Source organism: Xenopus laevis, chromosome 9_10S, assembly GCF_017654675.1.
Source record: "Xenopus laevis strain J_2021 chromosome 9_10S, Xenopus_laevis_v10.1, whole genome shotgun sequence".
NCBI classification, from domain to species: domain Eukaryota; kingdom Metazoa; phylum Chordata; class Amphibia; order Anura; family Pipidae; genus Xenopus; species Xenopus laevis.
The window spans coordinates 22,447,113-22,466,993 of NC_054388.1; the positions used below are offsets into that span (position 1 = coordinate 22,447,113).

At 39.8% G+C, this 19,881-nt stretch overlaps 1 protein-coding gene across 3 annotated transcripts in view; it reads left to right on the top strand.

The window, feature by feature from the left end:
* Window positions 1-19,881, top strand: part of ttyh2.S (tweety family member 2 S homeolog) — a 94,659-nt gene that overhangs the window by 13,563 nt on the left and 61,215 nt on the right. For 2 of the 3 annotated variants that reach the window (XM_041577653.1, NM_001087123.1), the window contains 2 exon segments: window positions 6,865-7,037; window positions 19,280-19,391. In XM_041577653.1, the coding sequence (XP_041433587.1) occupies window positions 6,865-7,037; window positions 19,280-19,391 (285 nt within the window). 3 annotated transcript variants of the gene reach the window in all.

The window sequence follows — 19,881 nt, forward strand, 5'->3', positions numbered from 1 at the left end:
AGTTAATGGAGAAGCAGCTTGTACTTACCCACTGCCACAGAAACCAAAATGTAGATATTATAAAACATACAGGCACTCTTCACCAATAAATAGAATTTGTGCATACATTGGAAATTAATGTGGATGTGTTGCATATTTTGGCAAATACAGCAAACTGCCTAAAAAGCTGTTAAAGATAGAGCTTGGATTTGTACTCCACTGCACATGCCATGCAAACTATTCAGGACAGCGCAGAGGATACCTGAAACAACTGTAGAGATAGAGGTGCGGTGCTCAAGGTATTTTACCCCAGCTCAACGGACTTTGCAGTGCTCAAGGGATTTTACCCCGGGTTAATGGACTTTCTCAGTTAAATGATTACATTCACCTAACACATTGCACCCCTTAGTAAATTTACTTGTCATTTAAAGTACAATTGTGTCATACCAGACACAGTACTTTATGTACTTCAGTATTTTGGATCCTGGGACAGTGAACTAGACATTTTCCTGCTCCCACAAATATTGGAGGGGAATTTTTTCAAAGGAACCTGTAAAGTAGTGGGTTCGAAAAAGGGAACATTAACCTTAAAGGAATGGGGCTGTGGAAAGCATCATACTAGCCCTTTGCTCCAATACAAGTTTTAAAAAAATTACATTTAGATTTTACTTGTGCACTACGTTATCCTGGTATTGACTGATTCTCAGCCCTGTTTGGCAGTTGCCTCGGCTGTGCTGCCGATTAAACAAAAGAGCCAGTTTAGCTCTTGAGGATGGAATCCTGGGCAGAATGAGACAATAAGACAATATTTTTGGTAGAAAGGAAGAGAAACAGGAAACTGAGGATGGAGAAGGAAGGGGGAGGTTTGCGGAAATTCTTTGTACATATGAAATGCCATATGTATCAGCCCCTCACCCAGCTAGATTCCCACATACATCACAAGGTCTGGATATTTCATGGAAGGGGTAGCAGGAGGGAGGCAGGATGAAGGTCACAGGACCAAATTCTTACTTAGCACAACACGTATTAAACCATTAGAAAGCATGGGATGTGCAGTAATAGCTTGCTGAATGGAGACTGTTATATATGCTCACTTTTTCCAACATGTTTAACCCCTTGTGTTCTTCACTAAAATCATTAGAGAAAAATATAATTTATATTATATCTTATGAGGGAATTACTCATACAGTACAATTTTTTTTGGTCCTCTTTTTTTTTTACATTGCATATAAATGTGCTTTTAGCCTTTACAGATGTGAGTGCAAATCATTTACAAATCATAATTATTTTCTCAAGTGCATTGCAACCAATGTACCCTCTAATATTTTCTCACAGAAAAGGTCTTCAATCTGATTAACACTGACACAAAGGGTATTAGTTATGTGACCCAGTAATTCTTTTTTTCCTTGTAATAAAGTATTGATAATGTGTGTAAACTGTTTGTGATTGCAACAACTTTTAGTTTGATTGTATTGTAATATAATCTGTGCTTTGTTCTTTAGCTGTACTACTGCTGTGGGGTTCCAAAAACACAACCTTACTTTTATCTAGTGTAGCAAATCTCTAACTAATTCTCTAACTACTGTATGGCATGTGCACTTTGCATTAGTCTGATTTAGTTTTAGGACTAGGCACGAAACAATAGAAACAAAGGCATACTCACTACAATGCATCTGCAAAAATTTAAATCCTTTTCATTTTTATTTTAGGTGAGATCCCAGCAGCTGGGATCTTTGCTGGGATCTCACCTAAAATAAAAATGAAAAGGATTTGAATTTTTGCAGATGCATTGTAGTGAGTGTGCCTTTGTTTCTATTGTTTCGTGCATTGAAGAAAGCTCTATTTGCAGCAGGGCTAACATTGAGCACCTCACACCACCACTACTTACAACTACTTACTTGAATTTAGCTAAGTGGAAAAAGTTCTTTGGAATTTTATACCTTAGGTTTAGGACTATACCTATAGGAGCATTATATTTTGCGTTGACATCTGCTCACCTCTATGAGCACACTTGGCACATGTTTTAAATGATGTTACTTGTACAGGTATAGGATCCCTTATCCGGAAACCCGATATCCAGAAAGCTCCGAATTACAGAATGGCTGTCTCCCATAGACTCCATTTTATCCAAATAATCCAATTTTTTAAAATCGGTTTCCTTTTTCTATGTAAGAATAAAACCGTAACTTGTACTTGATCCCAACTAAGATTTAGTTAATCCTTATTGGAAGCAAACCCAGCCTATTGGGTTTATTTAATGTTTAAATGAATTTCTAGTAGACATAAGGCATGAAGACCCAAATTATGGAAAGATCTGTTATCCGAAAAACCCCAGGTCCTGAGCATTCTGGATAACAGGTCCCATAATATTAATCAAAAGTTCTCTATTGACCTTGGACCACTTCCACAGGATGTAAGTGAAACAGGTTTCCTTGCATCAAAAAGAGGTGTGCATTTGCAGGAGGTGATCACTAGTTCATGGTGTCCTGCACCACTTCTTATTACATCAGTGGGAAATGTCTAGTGCCGTGGTTCCAGGTTCTGATAATCGATCATAATAAGGTATAGCAGTTATGCATTAAATATTTTTTCTGGACAGCACAGTTTTTATTTTTTCCTGATAAATTTTAAGAGAAAAGCTGCCACATAATCTGTTTGTAAAGTGGATTTCATAGTAATGTCTAATTAGTACTGTTAACTGTTTACCCTGAAAATATCTTGTGAATATTTACATAAACCTGGGAATTGACTTATAAATGTGTGGTGTTCTGATATAAAGTAGTGCTAACTTCGTAAAATGGCACATTGTATTGAGTTTGTATATAGTATATATTCTATTTAACTCGTTCGTATCACTGGGAGAGTTGCAGTTCATCTAGAACACACTGATTAATTGTGTATATATCAGTTTAGCGTGGATTGAGCAAAAACTTGGACAACCCAGTCATGTGCTTAAGACTTGCAGCTCCCATGAGCTCTAAAAAGAACATTGATTCCAAAGCCAGATATTTTTTGTAACTGTCAGTTCTGAATTGTTTCTAGGACATATCAAGCTCAATTACTGAGCAGCCTTGCACAAACAAAATAATGTTACTTGTGTATAGTCACAAGACTGTGCCACGGGGTTTCCATAATTCATCCCTAGCTCTGAAACGGAATGTTAGATATTAAGAAAAAACGGCACATGGAAGTAATCTTTTTTTTTTTTTACATCTAACATACAATTGCCTTTGTATGCTATTTACAAATGTACCTTAAAAGTACAGGTATAGGACCTATTATCCAGAATGCTCGGGACTTGGGGTTTTCCGGATAACGGATCTTTCTGTAATTTAGATCTTCATACCTTAAGTCTACTAGAAAATCATGTAAACATTAAATAAACCTAAAAAGCATTTTTTTCTTCCAATAAGGATTAATTATATCTTCGTTTGGATCAAGTACAAGATACTGTTTTATTATAACAGAGCAAAAGGAAATCATTTTTAAATATATGGATTATTTAATTATAATGGCGTCTATGGGAGACGGCCATTCCGTAATTCGGAGCTTTCTGGATAACGGATTTCCGGATAACTGATCCCATACCTGTATATACCTAATGCTTTTACATTTACCATCTGATCCACCATGTTAATTTATGAGGAGACTGCCATCTTTGTGTATCAGTAACCTGTTTGCATTAGAAACTCTTAATAATTTGAGAAGAGACAGTCAATTTGACGAAACAGACAGGTTTAGGAATTTCAAGTAACAATTACTTAAGCAGATATCAGCAAAAAATCATCAAAGTGACCTATCGGTAACTTTTAGGGGCCGATTCACTAAGCTCGAGTGAAGGATTCGAATGAAAAAAATTCGAATTTCGAAGTATTTTTTGGGTACTTCGACCATCGAATTGGTTAAATTCGTTCGAATTCGAACGAAATCGAACGAATCGAACGAAAAATCGTTCGACTATTCGACCATTCGATAGTCGAAGTACTTTCCCTTTAAAAAAAACTTCGACCCCCTACTTCGGCAGGTAAAACCTACCGAAGTCAATGTTAGCCTATGGGGAAGGTCCCCATAGGCTTGCCTGTGATTTTTTGATCGAAGGATTTTCCTTCGATCGTTGGATTAAAATCCTTCGAATCGTTTGATCGATCGATCGCAGGATTAGCGCTAAATCCTTCGACTTCGAAGTCGAAGGATTTCAATTCGAGGGTCGAATTTCGAAGTATTTTTAACTTCGAAATTCGACCCTTAATGAATCTGCCCCTTAATGTACACCAATATTTAGAGAAATTTTTAAGTGTCAGTAGCACTTTTTATAAGACCGTCGGAATACATTTTATGATTGATTCATTTTTGTTGTGTGTTAGGGCAAAACTAGATCAACAGAACATTTGTCTTAGGAAATGTGGGGTATAAAGCAGCTTCAGAAGTCTTTTGTATAATGCAGTACCCCAATAATATGTTCTACTGTCTCACATGTATGGATATACTCCATACAAGTTTTAGAAACATATTATGGCTGCAGAAAAACATAAAATAGAATTTAGTATAAGGTATAACAATCTGCTAAACCCTTTTTATTCTTCCACTCATCCTTCTACAGCTGGGACTGGTGGCTCCATCTGGAAAAAAGGTGTGGGGATTGCCAAAGTAGTAGGTACACAAGACTTTATTTTTCATAGGCAAATTGGGAAATCTTTTATTCTTCCCCTTCACCTGCTAAAGTCAAAGGAATTGTTTGCACTTGGTATGAAAACAGTTATTGACATCAATAAATGGTCCAATTGTAGAATTATCTTTGTGGGCAGCAAGTAGGGTTGACCAAAACAACAAAGAAAAGGTAAAGTAAGGAGTAGATGTCAAATATACATAATGATGTACTATGTTTAGCATACTATGCAGCTTCCTTGCTAACAATCTTAGGAGGCAGGGCAACATTGTGAGAAAAACAAGGAAGAGGGTCTCAGAGTCCACCAATCTGGCTAAGAGGCATCAGTTACATACATTGGGTTTATATCAGCTGGGGAGTCCATATCTTCTCAACCTAAGTAATAATTCCACATCTCAACTCGAGTCTCCATGAGTAAGGTGGTTAAATGATCAACTTTAAAGCCATTAGGGCATCTGAATAGTTATGTGTTTCATGTAAAATGAATTGTACAGCCAATGCAAAAATTTATTTTTTATTAGTTATTAGAGGGGAACTCCACCAAACACTATTTTCAATAATATATATGTATAAATTATATTCATTCAAAATTTTACAGGGTTTTAATTTTATTTATAAATATAATTGCTATTGAAAACAGTACCTCTCTGGCTGTTTATATACAAACCTGAAGAAGGACTCCTGCATTGTTTCAGGAAATTAGTACTCACAGACAGATGTACCCCCATCAACGAAATGTCATCATCTCTGTATGTCATCTGTATGAATACTTATTCAAACTGCCTTTGCAGCATATAACTAGAAGGAAATACCATAAAGAATGGTACATAGAAGGTTGAAAGATGTCAAGCAAACAGGTTGGCTAGTGGTGAAAGCTGTAGTAGAGTGCCAGACTTGGCAATTTGGCTAAAAGTGCTGGGAGTTTTAGGGACATATTTATTATGCTGTGAATAAACACAGTGGCATAATACACCACACATCTCCAGAGTTCGCTGTGTAAAAAATGTTGTTCTTGGAGTGACTTTTGCATAAAGCAATGTAAAATTATGTAAAATTTGGTGTTCAATGGTAAAAAATTACACACACCATTGCCATTTATTTTACACAACTTTTTACAATTTTTTTTCAGTGAATTTCTTTTTACACACAAATATTACCCTAAAGGGCCCATTTACTTAGCTCGAGTGAAGGAATAGAGGAAAAATAGTTCGAATTTCAAATGGTCGATATGGCTACGTCGACCATCGAATTGGCTACTTTGACCTTCGACTTCGATTCGATCTAAAAATCGTTCGACTATTCGACCATTCGATAGTCAAAGTACTGTCTCTTTAAAAAATTCTTCGACCCCCTAGTTCGCCACCTAAAACCTACCGAGGCCAATGTTAGCCTATGGGGAAGGTCCCCTTCCTAACAATTTTCTGATCGAAGGAATATCCTTCGATCGATGGATTAAAATCCTTTGAATCGTTCGATTCGAAGGATTTAATCGTTCGATCAAACGATTATTCCTTCGATCGTTCGATCGTAGGAATAGCGTAAAATCTTCGACTTCGATATTCGAAGTCGAAGGATTTTACTTCGACGGTCGAATATCGAGGGTTAATTAACCCTCAATATTTGACCCTAGGTAGATGTGCACCTTAGTGTACCAGAGCTAAACCACGCTGGTTTAAAATGATTCTTGTTATTCCTAAACATGTAAAAATAAAGTTGTTTTTGTTGAGGTCCTGTCCCTGCCCCCACTACAAACCCCGGAAATATGCCTACTGGGTGAAGTTGACGACATGGTGCCACTCAGTAGTACCAGGATATTACTCAGATCCCTACTTTTCTACGCCAAGAAACTAATAGTTATTCACTGGATGGCCCCCCACCCTCCCCAAAGACCGGGCTGGATTGGGTACGTGAACAAGATGCTCCCATTAATCAAGTTGACATATGAAGCTAGGGGTCACCCTAATAAATTTGAGAGAATATGGGGTGTCTGGTTAGAAGCACATTTATTGACATTACCATGATGATATTGTATCTTTTGAGAAATGCAATGTTGTATGATCTACAAATAAATATGTTGTTTTCACTGCTGATGTACTTATCTTCCCCCCCCTCCCTTCCCTCTTTCTTTCTGTACCCTATCCCAGTTACATTTAAAACAATAAAAAGAACACCTTTAAAAAAAAATAAAAAAAATAAAGTTGTTTTTACTTTTCCTACAGACATTGCTATTTGTGGCACTATTCATTGCCCTCTGTGCTGCTGTCAATCTGCTGTTTGTCTCTGGCTATCTTATATGCCTTTGCTGTTGCAAGAAGGAAGATGAAACAGAGACGAAGATGACAAGTTCCTGCTGTGTCACCTGGACTGCTGCTGTGTCTGGCCTTCTCTGCTGGTGAGAGCCTAATATCTACCATTCACCTCTGTAAAATGAAACTGTCCTAGTTTTTTAGTTTGTTGGGTTGTAGCAAATCTGGTTTATATGTATTGTGCATGACGGCCTTTGGCTCTCAGTTTAGTGTTAGGGAACATGTTGGAGCTTTATTAATACTGGTTAATAATAATAGCAATAATAATAATAATGTGAGCAATTCTGTATGTTTGTGCCAAATGATACATGGGCAGCACCTGTGCAAAAAAACAGGGACACATAATTCCCAATAACTCACACAGGTAACAATTTATCTAACAGACTGCAGTATGAAACTGCATTGACACAAGAAATGTATGTATGTATAACTTTATTTGTAAAGTGCTGAAAGTGCTGCGCAGCTCTGTACAATGCATAAAAGTACAGTGTATAAAAGTATACAATAAACGTACACAGAGCTCATATAAGGACACTGAGCTTAAAGGAGAACTAAACCCTAAAGTTAAAAAACCCTACCCCCTACTCTACATAGACCCCCCCCCTCCCTCTCCCCAGCCTAGCTGCTACCCCGGACAAATGCCCCTAAGTCTTTACTTACACCTCTGTGCAGATTCTGTCCAGTGGAGGGAAGGGAGGTAGAGGTTTTTTAACTTTAGGCTTTAGTTCTCCTTTAAAGGAAAACTATACCCAGTATAGGTCTCTAATAAAATATATTGCAGGAAACCGCTCATATGTAAAACCCTGCTTCATGTAAATAAACCATTTTCATAATAATTTACTTTTTTAGTAGTATGTGCCATTGGGTAATGATTAATAGAAAATTGCCATTTTAAACAAAGCATACATTAACCAATTAACCTTTTTGCTTCCACGCTTCATCCTTTTACAGTAACCCCCATATATATTAAAAGACATTAAGTTTACCCGGGAACAGTAACCCATATAAACCAATAAGATGCTTGCTTTTAAACAGGTGACCAGTAAATGTTACCCGCTGATTTTATATGCTATACATTGCTTAACAGGCAGCCAAGCTAAGGATTTTAGTTTGGGTTGAACTGGTTCCTTCTTAGGCGAGAGCAGGAGGATCCTGTAGTTGAGTTTAAAAATTGATTGGAGGGGAGAGAGATGGGAGTCAGAAAGACCGGTTAGTAGGAGATTGCAATAGTCTAAACGGGATAGGATAAGGGCATGGATTAGTGTTTTGGCTGTTGTTTCTGAAAGGGGTGTATCTTGGCTATATTGCGAGGAAGAAGCAACAGGATTTGGCGGTAGTATTAATATGGTTATATGGTTAGAGAAGATGAGACAAGTCAAAGATGACCCCAAGCAGTGTGTTGAGTTAACAGGATTAATGGTCATAGTAATAGTGAAAGGAAGAGATGGGCTAGGTTTGGGTGGAAAGATCATGAGCTCAGTTTTGAAGTTGAGCTTGAGCTGGTTTATCCAGGACGAGATAGGCTACAAGGCAGTCAGCGGTGTTCAGTGCCTGAAGCAACTTTTTGCAAACCCTGGTAAATGGCCGCTCCATGCCGCCTAAAGCAAGGTTCTCACCTTGCGTCATGGCAGGGGAGGCTCCAGTGAAGGGTGAAGGGGTGTCTAAATATCTGGATGTCATCGGCATACAGGTGATATTTAAGGCCAAATGAACATATAAGTTCTCCTAAAGAGAGAGTGAACAAGGAGAACAATAGAGGACAAAGTACAGAACCCGGAGGCACCCCACACTAAGATGAACAGGAAATGTACTGTACTACTCAGAATTCAGCCTTCCCATCTGTCTGAATCAGCATACTCTTTCCTGCACCAACCCACTACAAACTGTTTGCGTTCTTTCCATAGTAGTGTGTCACTCTCAAAATAAGATATCCCACTTCAAAGGAACAAGGAAACAGCATTGGGAAATAACAAAAAACTCGGTATCTTTTTTAATGTAACAACCTTTGTCCAACCTTTGTTTTACCAGTGGTTTTAATCCTCATCTCTCACCATCCCTTTAAAAATATTGACTGTTTGGGCACATGGAGTGCACTGCATAGCATCTTTTGGTGCATCATAATAAAATGGTAAAAAAAACAAATGAACACAGCAGGTAATTTCTCTTTTGGGATATATTGTAGTGAATCGTTTGTTCTGCCTTTGATGAATATGCCCAAGTTCATTAAAGGAACAGTTATGAATAAATGAATGACAATTTAATGTACTGTTGCCCTGCACTGGTAAAAACAGTGCTTTTGCTTCAGAAACACTATTATAGTTTATATAAACAAGCTGCTGTGTAGCCATGAGGGCAACCATTCAAGCAAAGGATAGACAATAGATTACAGATAAGTTCTGTAGAATCCCATCGTATACTAAAGTGCTTATCTGTTATCTGTTAAGTATCCTTTGCCTTTTCTATTTTTTCAGCTTGCCCCCATGGCTACACAGCAGCTTGTTTTAATACACTATAGTAGAGATCTGTGGCAAAAACACCACTTGTATGAGTGCAGCACAATCAATACATTATATTTTTATTACTTTAATACACTTTAATTTTTGTTGTTACTGTTCCTTTAAGATATAGGTAGAAAATATTATTCTTCAAACGCAACGCCCTCATAGGGGCTACATTTACATGGTAGTCTATGCAGAGCTGTATTGTAAAGTAAAATTCTGCTTACCTTTGCATAATGTTACAAAATAACTTGTCCCTGAGCTTTGATTAGTTTCCCAATCCGATAAATTCCCTTGGCCCATTACCACTTTGCTAATCATTCAATATACCTCTCATCAGCTCAGCAGGGTTTTCTGGCCACTGCGCATAAATCACTTTGCTGTGTGCAGCGGATTAGCTTTAGAATTGTTTTTATAATCCTGACTGGCTATGAAGCATTGAACTCCACAGTGACAGCTCAAAAAGCTTCTAGGGAATAACAGTGAGAAACCAGTGATTTTGTGTTTCATGAAATATGTAGGCTTTTACACTATTGGTTACCCTTCCTTCTGCTTGTATTTATTGTATAAGGGCACCTACAGATAGGCCTGGATTTCGGGCTTGGGTTCACCTAGGCCACAGGGTCCTAGCACCTGACTTCCTCACGACCTTCCTAGCCCCTTGCCCCCCCAGCTTAGTCTCCGGAGTTCTGGCAAGCAAAGGGGCACGACAGTTGTAAAAGTCAGTTAGGCCGAAGGTCGCAGCACTACAGGATAAGACAGATTTGTGGTCAGACTGGCCGGGTCGAGGCAGGCAGATAGCAAGAAACGTCAGGCAGGCAAGGGTCAAAACCGGGTAATCAAACAGATGGGATGAGGCAGAATCGGAGTCAAATAACAGGCAGAGGTCAAACCAGAACGTCAATCAGGAGGGTTAAGCAGAAACGAGATCGGTTTCAGGCACGGGTCAGGTTCCAGAGATCAGAGTAGTCAAACAGCCAGGCAGGGTCAAACACAGAAATCAAACAGACTTACAGCACAAGGTACAAGGCACCAGGAACAAAACCTAACACGGGCAATGACATAAGAAAAAATGTCCCTTTAAATACTATTTGAATTTCGCGCCATTGCGTGCTGACGTAATCAAGCCAGCACACATGCGCCTATAAAATACGGAAGTGCGTGCACGGCGCGCACTAGGAAGCCGGCATGGAAGGAGCAGGGCGGCGCGGCAGGCGTCCCCGCCGCACCACCACTAGACCACCAGGGTGAGGATTTATTACATTACCCCCCTCTCCAGGGGGGGCCACTGGACCCCCAGGCTTCTCAGGAAACTTAGCATGGAATTGCTTCTTAAGGCGGTCAGCCTTGATGTCATCAACTGAGACCCAAGAGTTCTCCTCAGGACCAAAGCCCTTTCACCTAGTAAGATATTGTAGCTTACCTCGCACAAGGCGGGAATCAAGGAACTCTTGGATCTCATATTCAGGCTGACCTTCAACTAACACTGGGGTAGGAACAGACAAATGACGAACATTAGTGGCAGGTTTTAAAAGAGAAACATGGAAGGAATTAGAAATTTTAAAATTAGCGGGTAATTGAAGACGTACAGAGGATGGAGTGATTATTGCAATGATGGGGTATGGACCAATGAACCTGGGACCCAATTTGGGAGAGGAAACCTTCAGCTTGATGTTCTTTGTAGACAACCATACTAAGTCCCCCACCTTGTACTGGGGTGCTTCCCTACGGGATTTGTCAGCAGCTTTTTTCTGAGCTAGGGAAGCTGCGGACAAAGAATTGTGCACCTGAGTGAGGGTGATAGGCAGAGGAAAAAGACAATTCAGTTCCAACCAAAGAACAGAAAGCACGCCAAAATTTAGAAACAAACTGAACCCCCCTGTCAGAAACAATATTTTCAGGAAAACCATGAAATTTAAAAACATGAGTAATGAATAAGTCAGCCAGGGTTTTAGCAGAAGGGAGATGTGGAAGAGGAATAAAGTAAGCCATTTTACTGAACCTATCGACCACCACCCAAATCACAGTCTTACCCTGAGAAGGGGGCAACTCAACAATAAAATCCATGGAAATGTGGGACCAAGGTTTCTCTGGGATGGGTAAGGGATTTAACAGACCCTGGGACAGATGATGAGATGACTTAGACCTTTGACAGATTGGACAGGAGTTGACAAAAGTTTTGGTATCCTGTTTGAGAGAAGGCCACCAAACATGACGGGACAATAGAGAATAGAGTCTTAGCAACCCCCGGGTGTCCCGCCATTTTAGAATCATAAACCTCCTTCAAAACTTGCTCCCTAAGATCCTCAGGAACAAACCATCTCCCAGAGGGAGTATCAGTAGAAGCAGATGTTTGTATGGGAAGTAAAAGGGAGGAAAGGTCAGATTCTAAAGTGGCCAAAATTAATTATTTGGGGATGATGGGAGTACACTCACTAGAGTCGGAGGGAATAGATTCAAAACTCCTAGAGAGTGCATCCGCCTTGGTATTTTTGGAACCAGGCCTAAAAGTTAAAGAAAAATTAAACCTTGAGAAGCATAAGGCCCACCTGGCTTGCCTAGAATTCAGGCGTTTAGCAGACTCAATATAAAGTAAGTTTTTATGGTCTGTATAGACCGTCACCACATGTTTTGCACCCTCTAAGAGATGCCGCTATTCCTCAAAGGCTAATTTGACAGCCAACAATTCCCTGTTCCCTATGTCGTAATTTACCTCTGCAGGTAAAAACTTCTTAGAGAAAAAGGCACAGGGATGCATTTTGTTGGTTATCGGGTGCCTTTGAGAAAGGACTGCCCCCGCTCCCAGAAGCATCAACCTTCACAATGAAAGGAAGAGCAGAATCAGGATGTAGAAGAATAGGGGCAGAACTGAACTCCCTTTTGAGGGTTTCAAAAGCTTGTAAGGCTTCAGGAGGCCATATACTGGGATCAGCGCCCTTCTTAGTTAAATTTGTGATGGGGGCCACAATAAGAGAAAAATTCTTAATAAATTGACGATAATAGTTGGCAAAACCAAGAAATCTTTGAACTGCACGTAACGAAAGAGGTTGGGCCCAATCCAGGACAGCTCTCACCTTGCCTGGATCCATTTCTAGACCCTTGCTGGAAATAATAAACCCCAAAAACTGAACAGAAGAGACCTCAAAGGTACATTTCTCTAGTTTCGCATAAAGATTATTTTCCCTTAGCTTTCATAAGACTTCACAAACATGATTACGATGTTCACTTAGATTGGAAGAGAAAATAAGAATATCCACTACGAATACCCCCAGCAGATCTCGAAAGATGTCATTAACAAATTCTTGAAAAACTGTGGGGGCGTTACAGAGCCCAAAGGGCATTACTAAATATTCGTAGTGGCCGTCCCTGGTGTTAAATGCTGTTTTCCACTCATCCCCCTCTCTAATACGAATGAGATTGTAAGCACCTAAGATCAAACTTAGTATAGACTTGGGCACCTTTAACCTGGTCAAATAGTTCAGAAATTTGAGGAAGGGGGTAGCGGTTCTTAATGGTGATTTTATTTAAACCCCTGTAGTCTATACAAGGACGAAGACCACGATCTTTCTTACCCACAAAGAAAAACCCAGCACTGGCAAGAGAATTAGAGGGCCGAATGAAACCTCTCTCAAGGTTTTCTTTGATATAGTCCCTCATTGCTTGGGCTTCAGGTAAAGAAAGAGGATAAGTACGAACACGAGGAGGAGAGGAACCTGGAACTAGGTCAATGGGACAGTCATACTGTCTATGTGGGGGTAAGGTTTCTGCAGCTTTCTTGGAAAAGACGTCGGCATATGCCGAATAGGCTGCAGGTAAACCCTCTAGTGAGGTAGTTGCTCACAGTGAGAATCGTTGATACACAATGATAGGAAGACAGTTTTTTTTGTAACTATACCTATCCACCACTAAAATTCTCATGGGGGTACACAGAGGGTCCAAAGGAATGCCATGTTTGGCTGCGAAAACAGCATCCAAAAAATTACCCTCCGCCCCTGAGTCCAAAAAAGCGGACAAATTCACAGAGCCCGTAGGCCAGGACAATTTAACTGGTAACAAAACCTTGGAGGCAAATTGGGGAGAGGAAACGCCTGCACCCAAATGGAGCTCCCCTTCTCCATTTAGGGTTGGGCGTTTCCCGGCCTCTTAATACATTGTTTAAGAAAATGACCCTTATCCCCACAATATATACACAGCCCAAGGGTACGCCTGCGTGTCTTTTCCTCAAGAGAAAGATGTGATAGACCAATTGCATAGGCTCCTCCTGAGGTGAAGACACAGAGAAATCAGAAGACTTAACATTGGTCACCAAGTTAGGTTTTACATTAGTAACCCCAGAAAAATTAGAATTACCCCTTTCACCCCTTCTTTCCCTTTGCCTCCTATCGATCTGAATGGCTAGGGACATGAGATCATCCAGAATGGACGACAAGGGGTAATTCACAAGGCTACCTTTAATAGAGTCGGATAGCCCAATACGGAACTGGCTGCGAAGAGCCGTGTCGTTCCAGCCAGTTTCGACTGCCCACTGGCGGAACCCTGGCGTAATTTACGAATTGCGAAGTCGGCAGAAGATGCACAATCCGGGTCATCGTAGAGTATCGCCATGGTGCTAAAGAACGTATCTAAGGAAAAACGGGCAGGATCAGAGGAGGGCAATCTAAGGGCCCAAATTTGGGGATCACCCTGTAACAGGGTCATCACAAGCCTTACTTTTTCCTCACCAGTTGGGAATGTGTGTGGGAAAAAGCTAAGATACAATTTGCATGCCTCTTTAAAGACAAAAAATTGGGTTCTGTCACCACAGAATTTTGCAGGAAACGCAACCTTGGGTTCATGGGGCTTAGCAGTGTTACCCCACATGGCAGGAGAACCCACAGGAGGAGAGAAACCAGGAACAGGCAGCAGCTGTGGAGCTTACGGAGTCTCCAGCTGGCGGGTTAAGTTGTGAAAACCCTGCAGGAGATAGTTCTGCTTTCGCTCCTGATCCTCCAAGCGCTGTAGCAGAGTGGTAAGAAGTGCTTCGGTTGTGGTTAGAGTGGACAGAGCAGCAGCAGCATCGGCGTGACCTTCGTCTTCCATGGCCCGTGTCAGCACCCTAAACCAGAACTAGTGCCAAGCTCCCTGGTCTCGGCTCGGTTTCAACAGTAGTGTTACCGCCTTTGGCTTTGGAGGAGCCCTCAGTGTACTCGGATGCCACCTGGACTTTTCGAGAGGAGCAAGGCGAGGAGTTCTGGCAAGTAAAGGGGCACGACAGTTGTTAAAGTCAGTAAGGCCGAAGGTCACAGCACTACAGGATAAGACATATTCGTGGTCAGACTGGCCGGGTAGAGGCAGGCAGATAGCAAGAAACGTCAGGCAGGCAAGGGTCAAAACCGGGTAATCAAACAGATGGGATGAGGCAGAATCGGAGTCAAATAACAGGCAGAGGTCAAACTAGAACGTCAATCAGGATGGTTAAACAGAAATGAGGTCGGTTTCAGGGAAGGGTCAGGTTCCAGAGATCAGAGTAGTCAAACAGCCAGACAGGGTCAAACACAGAAATCAAACAGACTATAAGCTTTACAGCACAAGGTACAAGGCACCAGGAACAAAACCTAACACGGGCAATAACATAAGAAAAAATGTCCCTTTAAATACTATTTGAATTTTGCGCCATTGCGCGCTTTCATACACCTATAAAATACGGAAGTGCGCGCACTAGGAAGGGTGTCACCGCCACACCACCACTAGACCACCAGGGTGAGGATTTGTTACATTTCACTTTAAATATCCACTTACAACCTATTGCTTTGCGACCCTGAGGTAAGGCTTTGTAAGTATCTGGGAGCTAGTATCCCTTTTGTGGTGAGGGTTGACCTTCGCAGTTCAGTTTCCTCTGTGACATTTGGTTGTTGAGGTGTACGCGCATTAAAATCGACACGCGCATAAAAATGATTTGGACGCCCATTGACTTTAATGCATTTGGACAAAATAGTTGCGGGTATAAACATTGTCGCTTAAAGGAGAAGAAAAGGTTAAAACTATGTAAGCTTTATCAGAAAGGTTTATATAAATACACCAGTAAAACCTCAAAGTAATGCTGGCAGGAAGTTATATCACACCAAGCTAATATGGCGGCGGCTATCCTAAGCAAACAGAGAACTTCTAGAGCTGTTTACTCAGGGATGGTAAAGCATTCTGGAGAATAAATATAGTGTTGAAGCTTGCACTATTGTGGTTAATCTATTGGCAATAAACTGCCTTGGTAATTTTCCTTCTCCTTTAAGTCAAAATTGTCGCATGTCAAAATTATTTTGATTCCCCTTGACTTAAATGTGTTCCGCAAATTTTTTCTACATAAACCATAAGATCCTTTTCAATTAAAGAAACCCCCAACACACTGCCCTTTAGTGTATAACTTTCATTTACTTATTTCTATCAAAGTGCATAACCTTGTATTTATCAACATTGAACCTCATTTTCCAGTTTGCAGCCCATTTTTCCAGTTAAGACAAATCTCTTTGCAAAGTGGCCGCATCCTGCAGAGAACCAATAGTTTTGCATAATTTTGTATCATCAGCAAAAATGAAACTTTCAATTTCCACCTCCAGGTCATTAATAAACAATTTAAAAAGCAATATACCATGTACAGACCCCTGTGGTACTCCAGTAGATTACATCCACGGCCATACCAGAATTGAGGTTCCTGCTCACCTCCTCATAAAAGACAATTAAATTAGTTTGGCAAGATCTGCTGCACATAAACCCACATTGGCACAAAACTGTATTATTATTTGCAGTGAAATCAAGTAACTTATCCCTTAATATCTCATTTCTAAAGCTTTCCTACCACTGACGTCAAACTAACTGGCCTATAGATTTGAGGCTGAGAATGGGATCCATTATCAGGAATCCAGTTGCATTCAATTATAGTTGGTAAGGGTAATCATATCTGTCCGTCTATGGGCTATTTGGTAGACTGATGCCCTTCTGCATGCTGTCTCAACAATTACTGCACAAGTTATTTGGGAGTAGGGAGTGCTAGGGCCCTTGATAATGCATCAAAAAACCTGGGCATACTAGAGATCTTTTGCTCTGGTCATCCAGGATTGCGTAGAGCTTAATGGGTTTATCTCTTTGGTCTGTCTGATATACTTTGACTAGACACATTTTGGAGCAGGATCTGCCTCCTAGTTATTTTTCAGATTTCTGTGCATTGAGAACTGACTGACCTCTGGTGTAGCTGTAGTTGTGTCACCTTACTTCCTGTTGTGTCACCTTACTCGCTTGCACCCTGTGTGTGAGATAAAGTCCATGGGGCTGGCCAAGGATGTAAAGCTGTGTTGTGATGTATGCTGTCACATTCTGTGCATTTTACAATGATGTTACAGTCCTTGGTGAGATGTTGATGAACATAAGTAGCAGATGATGTTTTCATAAAGGCCTTACGGTCCTTTATGAACTTTTTATAGACTTTTCATAGACTCTGCATTTCAGAAGAGGGTGAGGCTTTTGATGCAAAAACCCTGCTTACCAGGGTCGTTGTTCTTTGTCTCCTCCTGAGAAGGACCAGCAGCTCTGTGGGAAAAATCTAGAGAGGAAGTACTAGTTTTATGAACAGTTACTGCTGCTTTGCGAGTGTTGAGTACTGAAGGGTGGCATGGCTTGTTATAACATAACCAACACTGTGTCCACAAACACAGTGAAGGGAGGAAATGGGACATTGTGACCTCTTTGTATTTTAATATTTACTTTAAATATTAACATTTTAATGTTAATTTGGGGGCTTACAATCATATTCCCTATCGCATTCACATATTGTACATAATGGTCAGTTTAATCATGATTTGGCCAAATAGAAAAATTATGGATTTGCAAAATGCTATTTTCAGAATAGGTTATAAAAATTGTTTTGTTGGGACACTGTCACAAATTTAACTAATAGTCATCATTCTATATTATCTCAGTGAGAGGAAGGAATAAGTTTTCTCTTGTTGGAAATCAGTATCAATCAGAGGAGGCTGGTGCATTTTCTCCAGGCCAAGAAATAGGCTGTTGTGTATAATCAAACCTCAGGGCAGTTTTTTAGGCAAGGTTTAAAATAGTATCATACATTATCTTTCCTCTACACAAAAACTTGCCAAAATCTCTCAATAATTCAAACAGATTAAGAAGAAAACGGCATTAAAAGAGTGGAAAAAACAAGAGTGAGAAAGAGAAATAGCAGCTATTAAATGTGGAGTAATATTTATACTATTGCAGAATGTTGAAATAACGTAATTGCTTCTTTAATGGTATTGCTTTTTCTTGAATTAATATATATATATATATATATATATATATATATATATATATATATATATATATATATATATATATATATATATATATATATATATATATATATTGTGTATGTGATATTTAGTGCAATTCTGATAATACAATGGCGCCTAGTCAGGGATTTAATAGTGTTTTGTATATTTCTGTGGGTTATGGCCAACAAAATCTGTACAGTGCTTAGACAGGACTAAGCTTGTTACTGTGAGAAATAATTTACATTTTGTTTAAGCCTGGTTTTGCTGCATTTTGTCATTTCCAAAAACAGCTTTTTGTTGAAAGTATTAGTGGGGATGTCCTATTGAAATGCAATGAATGCCTTATGTCTGGTTTGTGAAGCCGAAAAGACAGGCATATATAAAAAAAATCATCTTGCTTGTTGATCACTAGGAAATAGGGATGCACCAAATCCACTATTTTGGATTCGGCCAAAACCCCAAATCCTTCGCGAAAGATTCAGCAGAATACCGAAACAAATCCTAATTTGCTTATGCATATTAGGGGCGGGGAGGTAAATCGCGCCGAAAAGTCATGTGATTTCTCTCCCTGCCCTAATTTGCATGTGCAAATCTGGATTTGGTTCGGCCAAGCAGAAGGATTCGGCTGAATCCGAATCCTGCTGAAAGAGGCTGAATCCTGGATTCAGTGCATCCTTACTAGGAAATGTGTGTGCTGAACTGACTTTGTGAGTCCATTATAAATTACAGTGGGAAATTAATTATATAACTTATAATTTGTACTAGCCCAGTGGTTCTTCATCTGGTGGAGGATAGGCAATGCAGGGGGGCTTTTCAGATACTGTACAATTGAAAGCTTACTGTAGCATGAAGGTGATTTACGGTGAAATTTGGGTTGAATAATTATTTGAATTTGAATTATTTCCTATTCATTCATTTTAATTGCTTAAGGAACATTGAGTACCATAATTGTAACAAGAGGTTTTTGAGATAATTTCCAAACGAATCGCCACGTGTGATTAATGCCGGCGTTTTTTCATTTTAGCCGGCGCAGAGTCAGGGAAGGCGTTTGGGGAGATTGGCTGCCGCAAAGACTAGGTGATTAGTCGCCAGGTGACCAAATCTCCCTAAAACGCCCAGTGTGGCCTAACCCTAATAGTGTAGGATAAGGGTAAGTACAACTGTCTTATTTGATTTTAATTGCACTGCAAATTTAGAATGTTTATATTTTAAGACTCTCATACAATGAGGGGCCTCAATGTGGCACGTGAGCTTACATAATTTGGCCAAAGTGTTTTTTTTACAACAAGCAAGGTAGCCATTATAGGTGCACTAAGTATGCTGTAACATTGGGAGATCCAGCTACAGGTAGAAAAACAAATATTTGAATTATGTTTGAGTTATTAAGGGAAAGCAAATTCAGTTTGTGGGTTACTAACAATTAGGCTGACTGAAGATGCTGGGAGTTGTTTTTCAGCAGCAGTCAATGAGCCTCTCATTGATTTACCATCTTTCAGGTTCTATTTTAAAACTAATAACCATTATTTTTCCCCACAGTGCTGCAGTTGGCATTGGTTTCTATGGGAACAGTGAGACCAATGATGGTGTTTACCAGCTGACCTACTCCTTGGATAATGCCAACCACACACTGGCTGGGATTGATTCTCTGGTAAGGAGAGGCTTAATGCCTATCTTGACTAAATTCATTTGCAGATGAATAACCCAACAAATCTGGGAACTAGTAAATGTTTGGACCAGAAGGAAAAGAAAGAGATTGAAGGGACATTGAAGATTAGGGAGAAGAGTGTGCAGGGCCCTATCTACCTCTTATTTATGTCATTGTTTGACTTTTGTACATAATCTGTATGTTCAGTGTATGCACCCACATATAATATAATTTCACTGTATAAATGTAAGTACATTGTTGTAGAATATGTTAGTGTTATAAATATATGATAATAATAATAATAAGTAGAAACAAGTGTTAAAAACTATTAAGGGCTGGGTGACTGAGAATGTAAAGATTTAAGTAAAAGGTGGCTGCAGCTATAAATATATAGTTGTATGGTATAAAAAAGCAGATACTTTTGGTTTCTGGAACAAAAAAAACCCTATAAAGTCCAGATGGGGTATGCATTAATGAACAGATCAGTGGAACA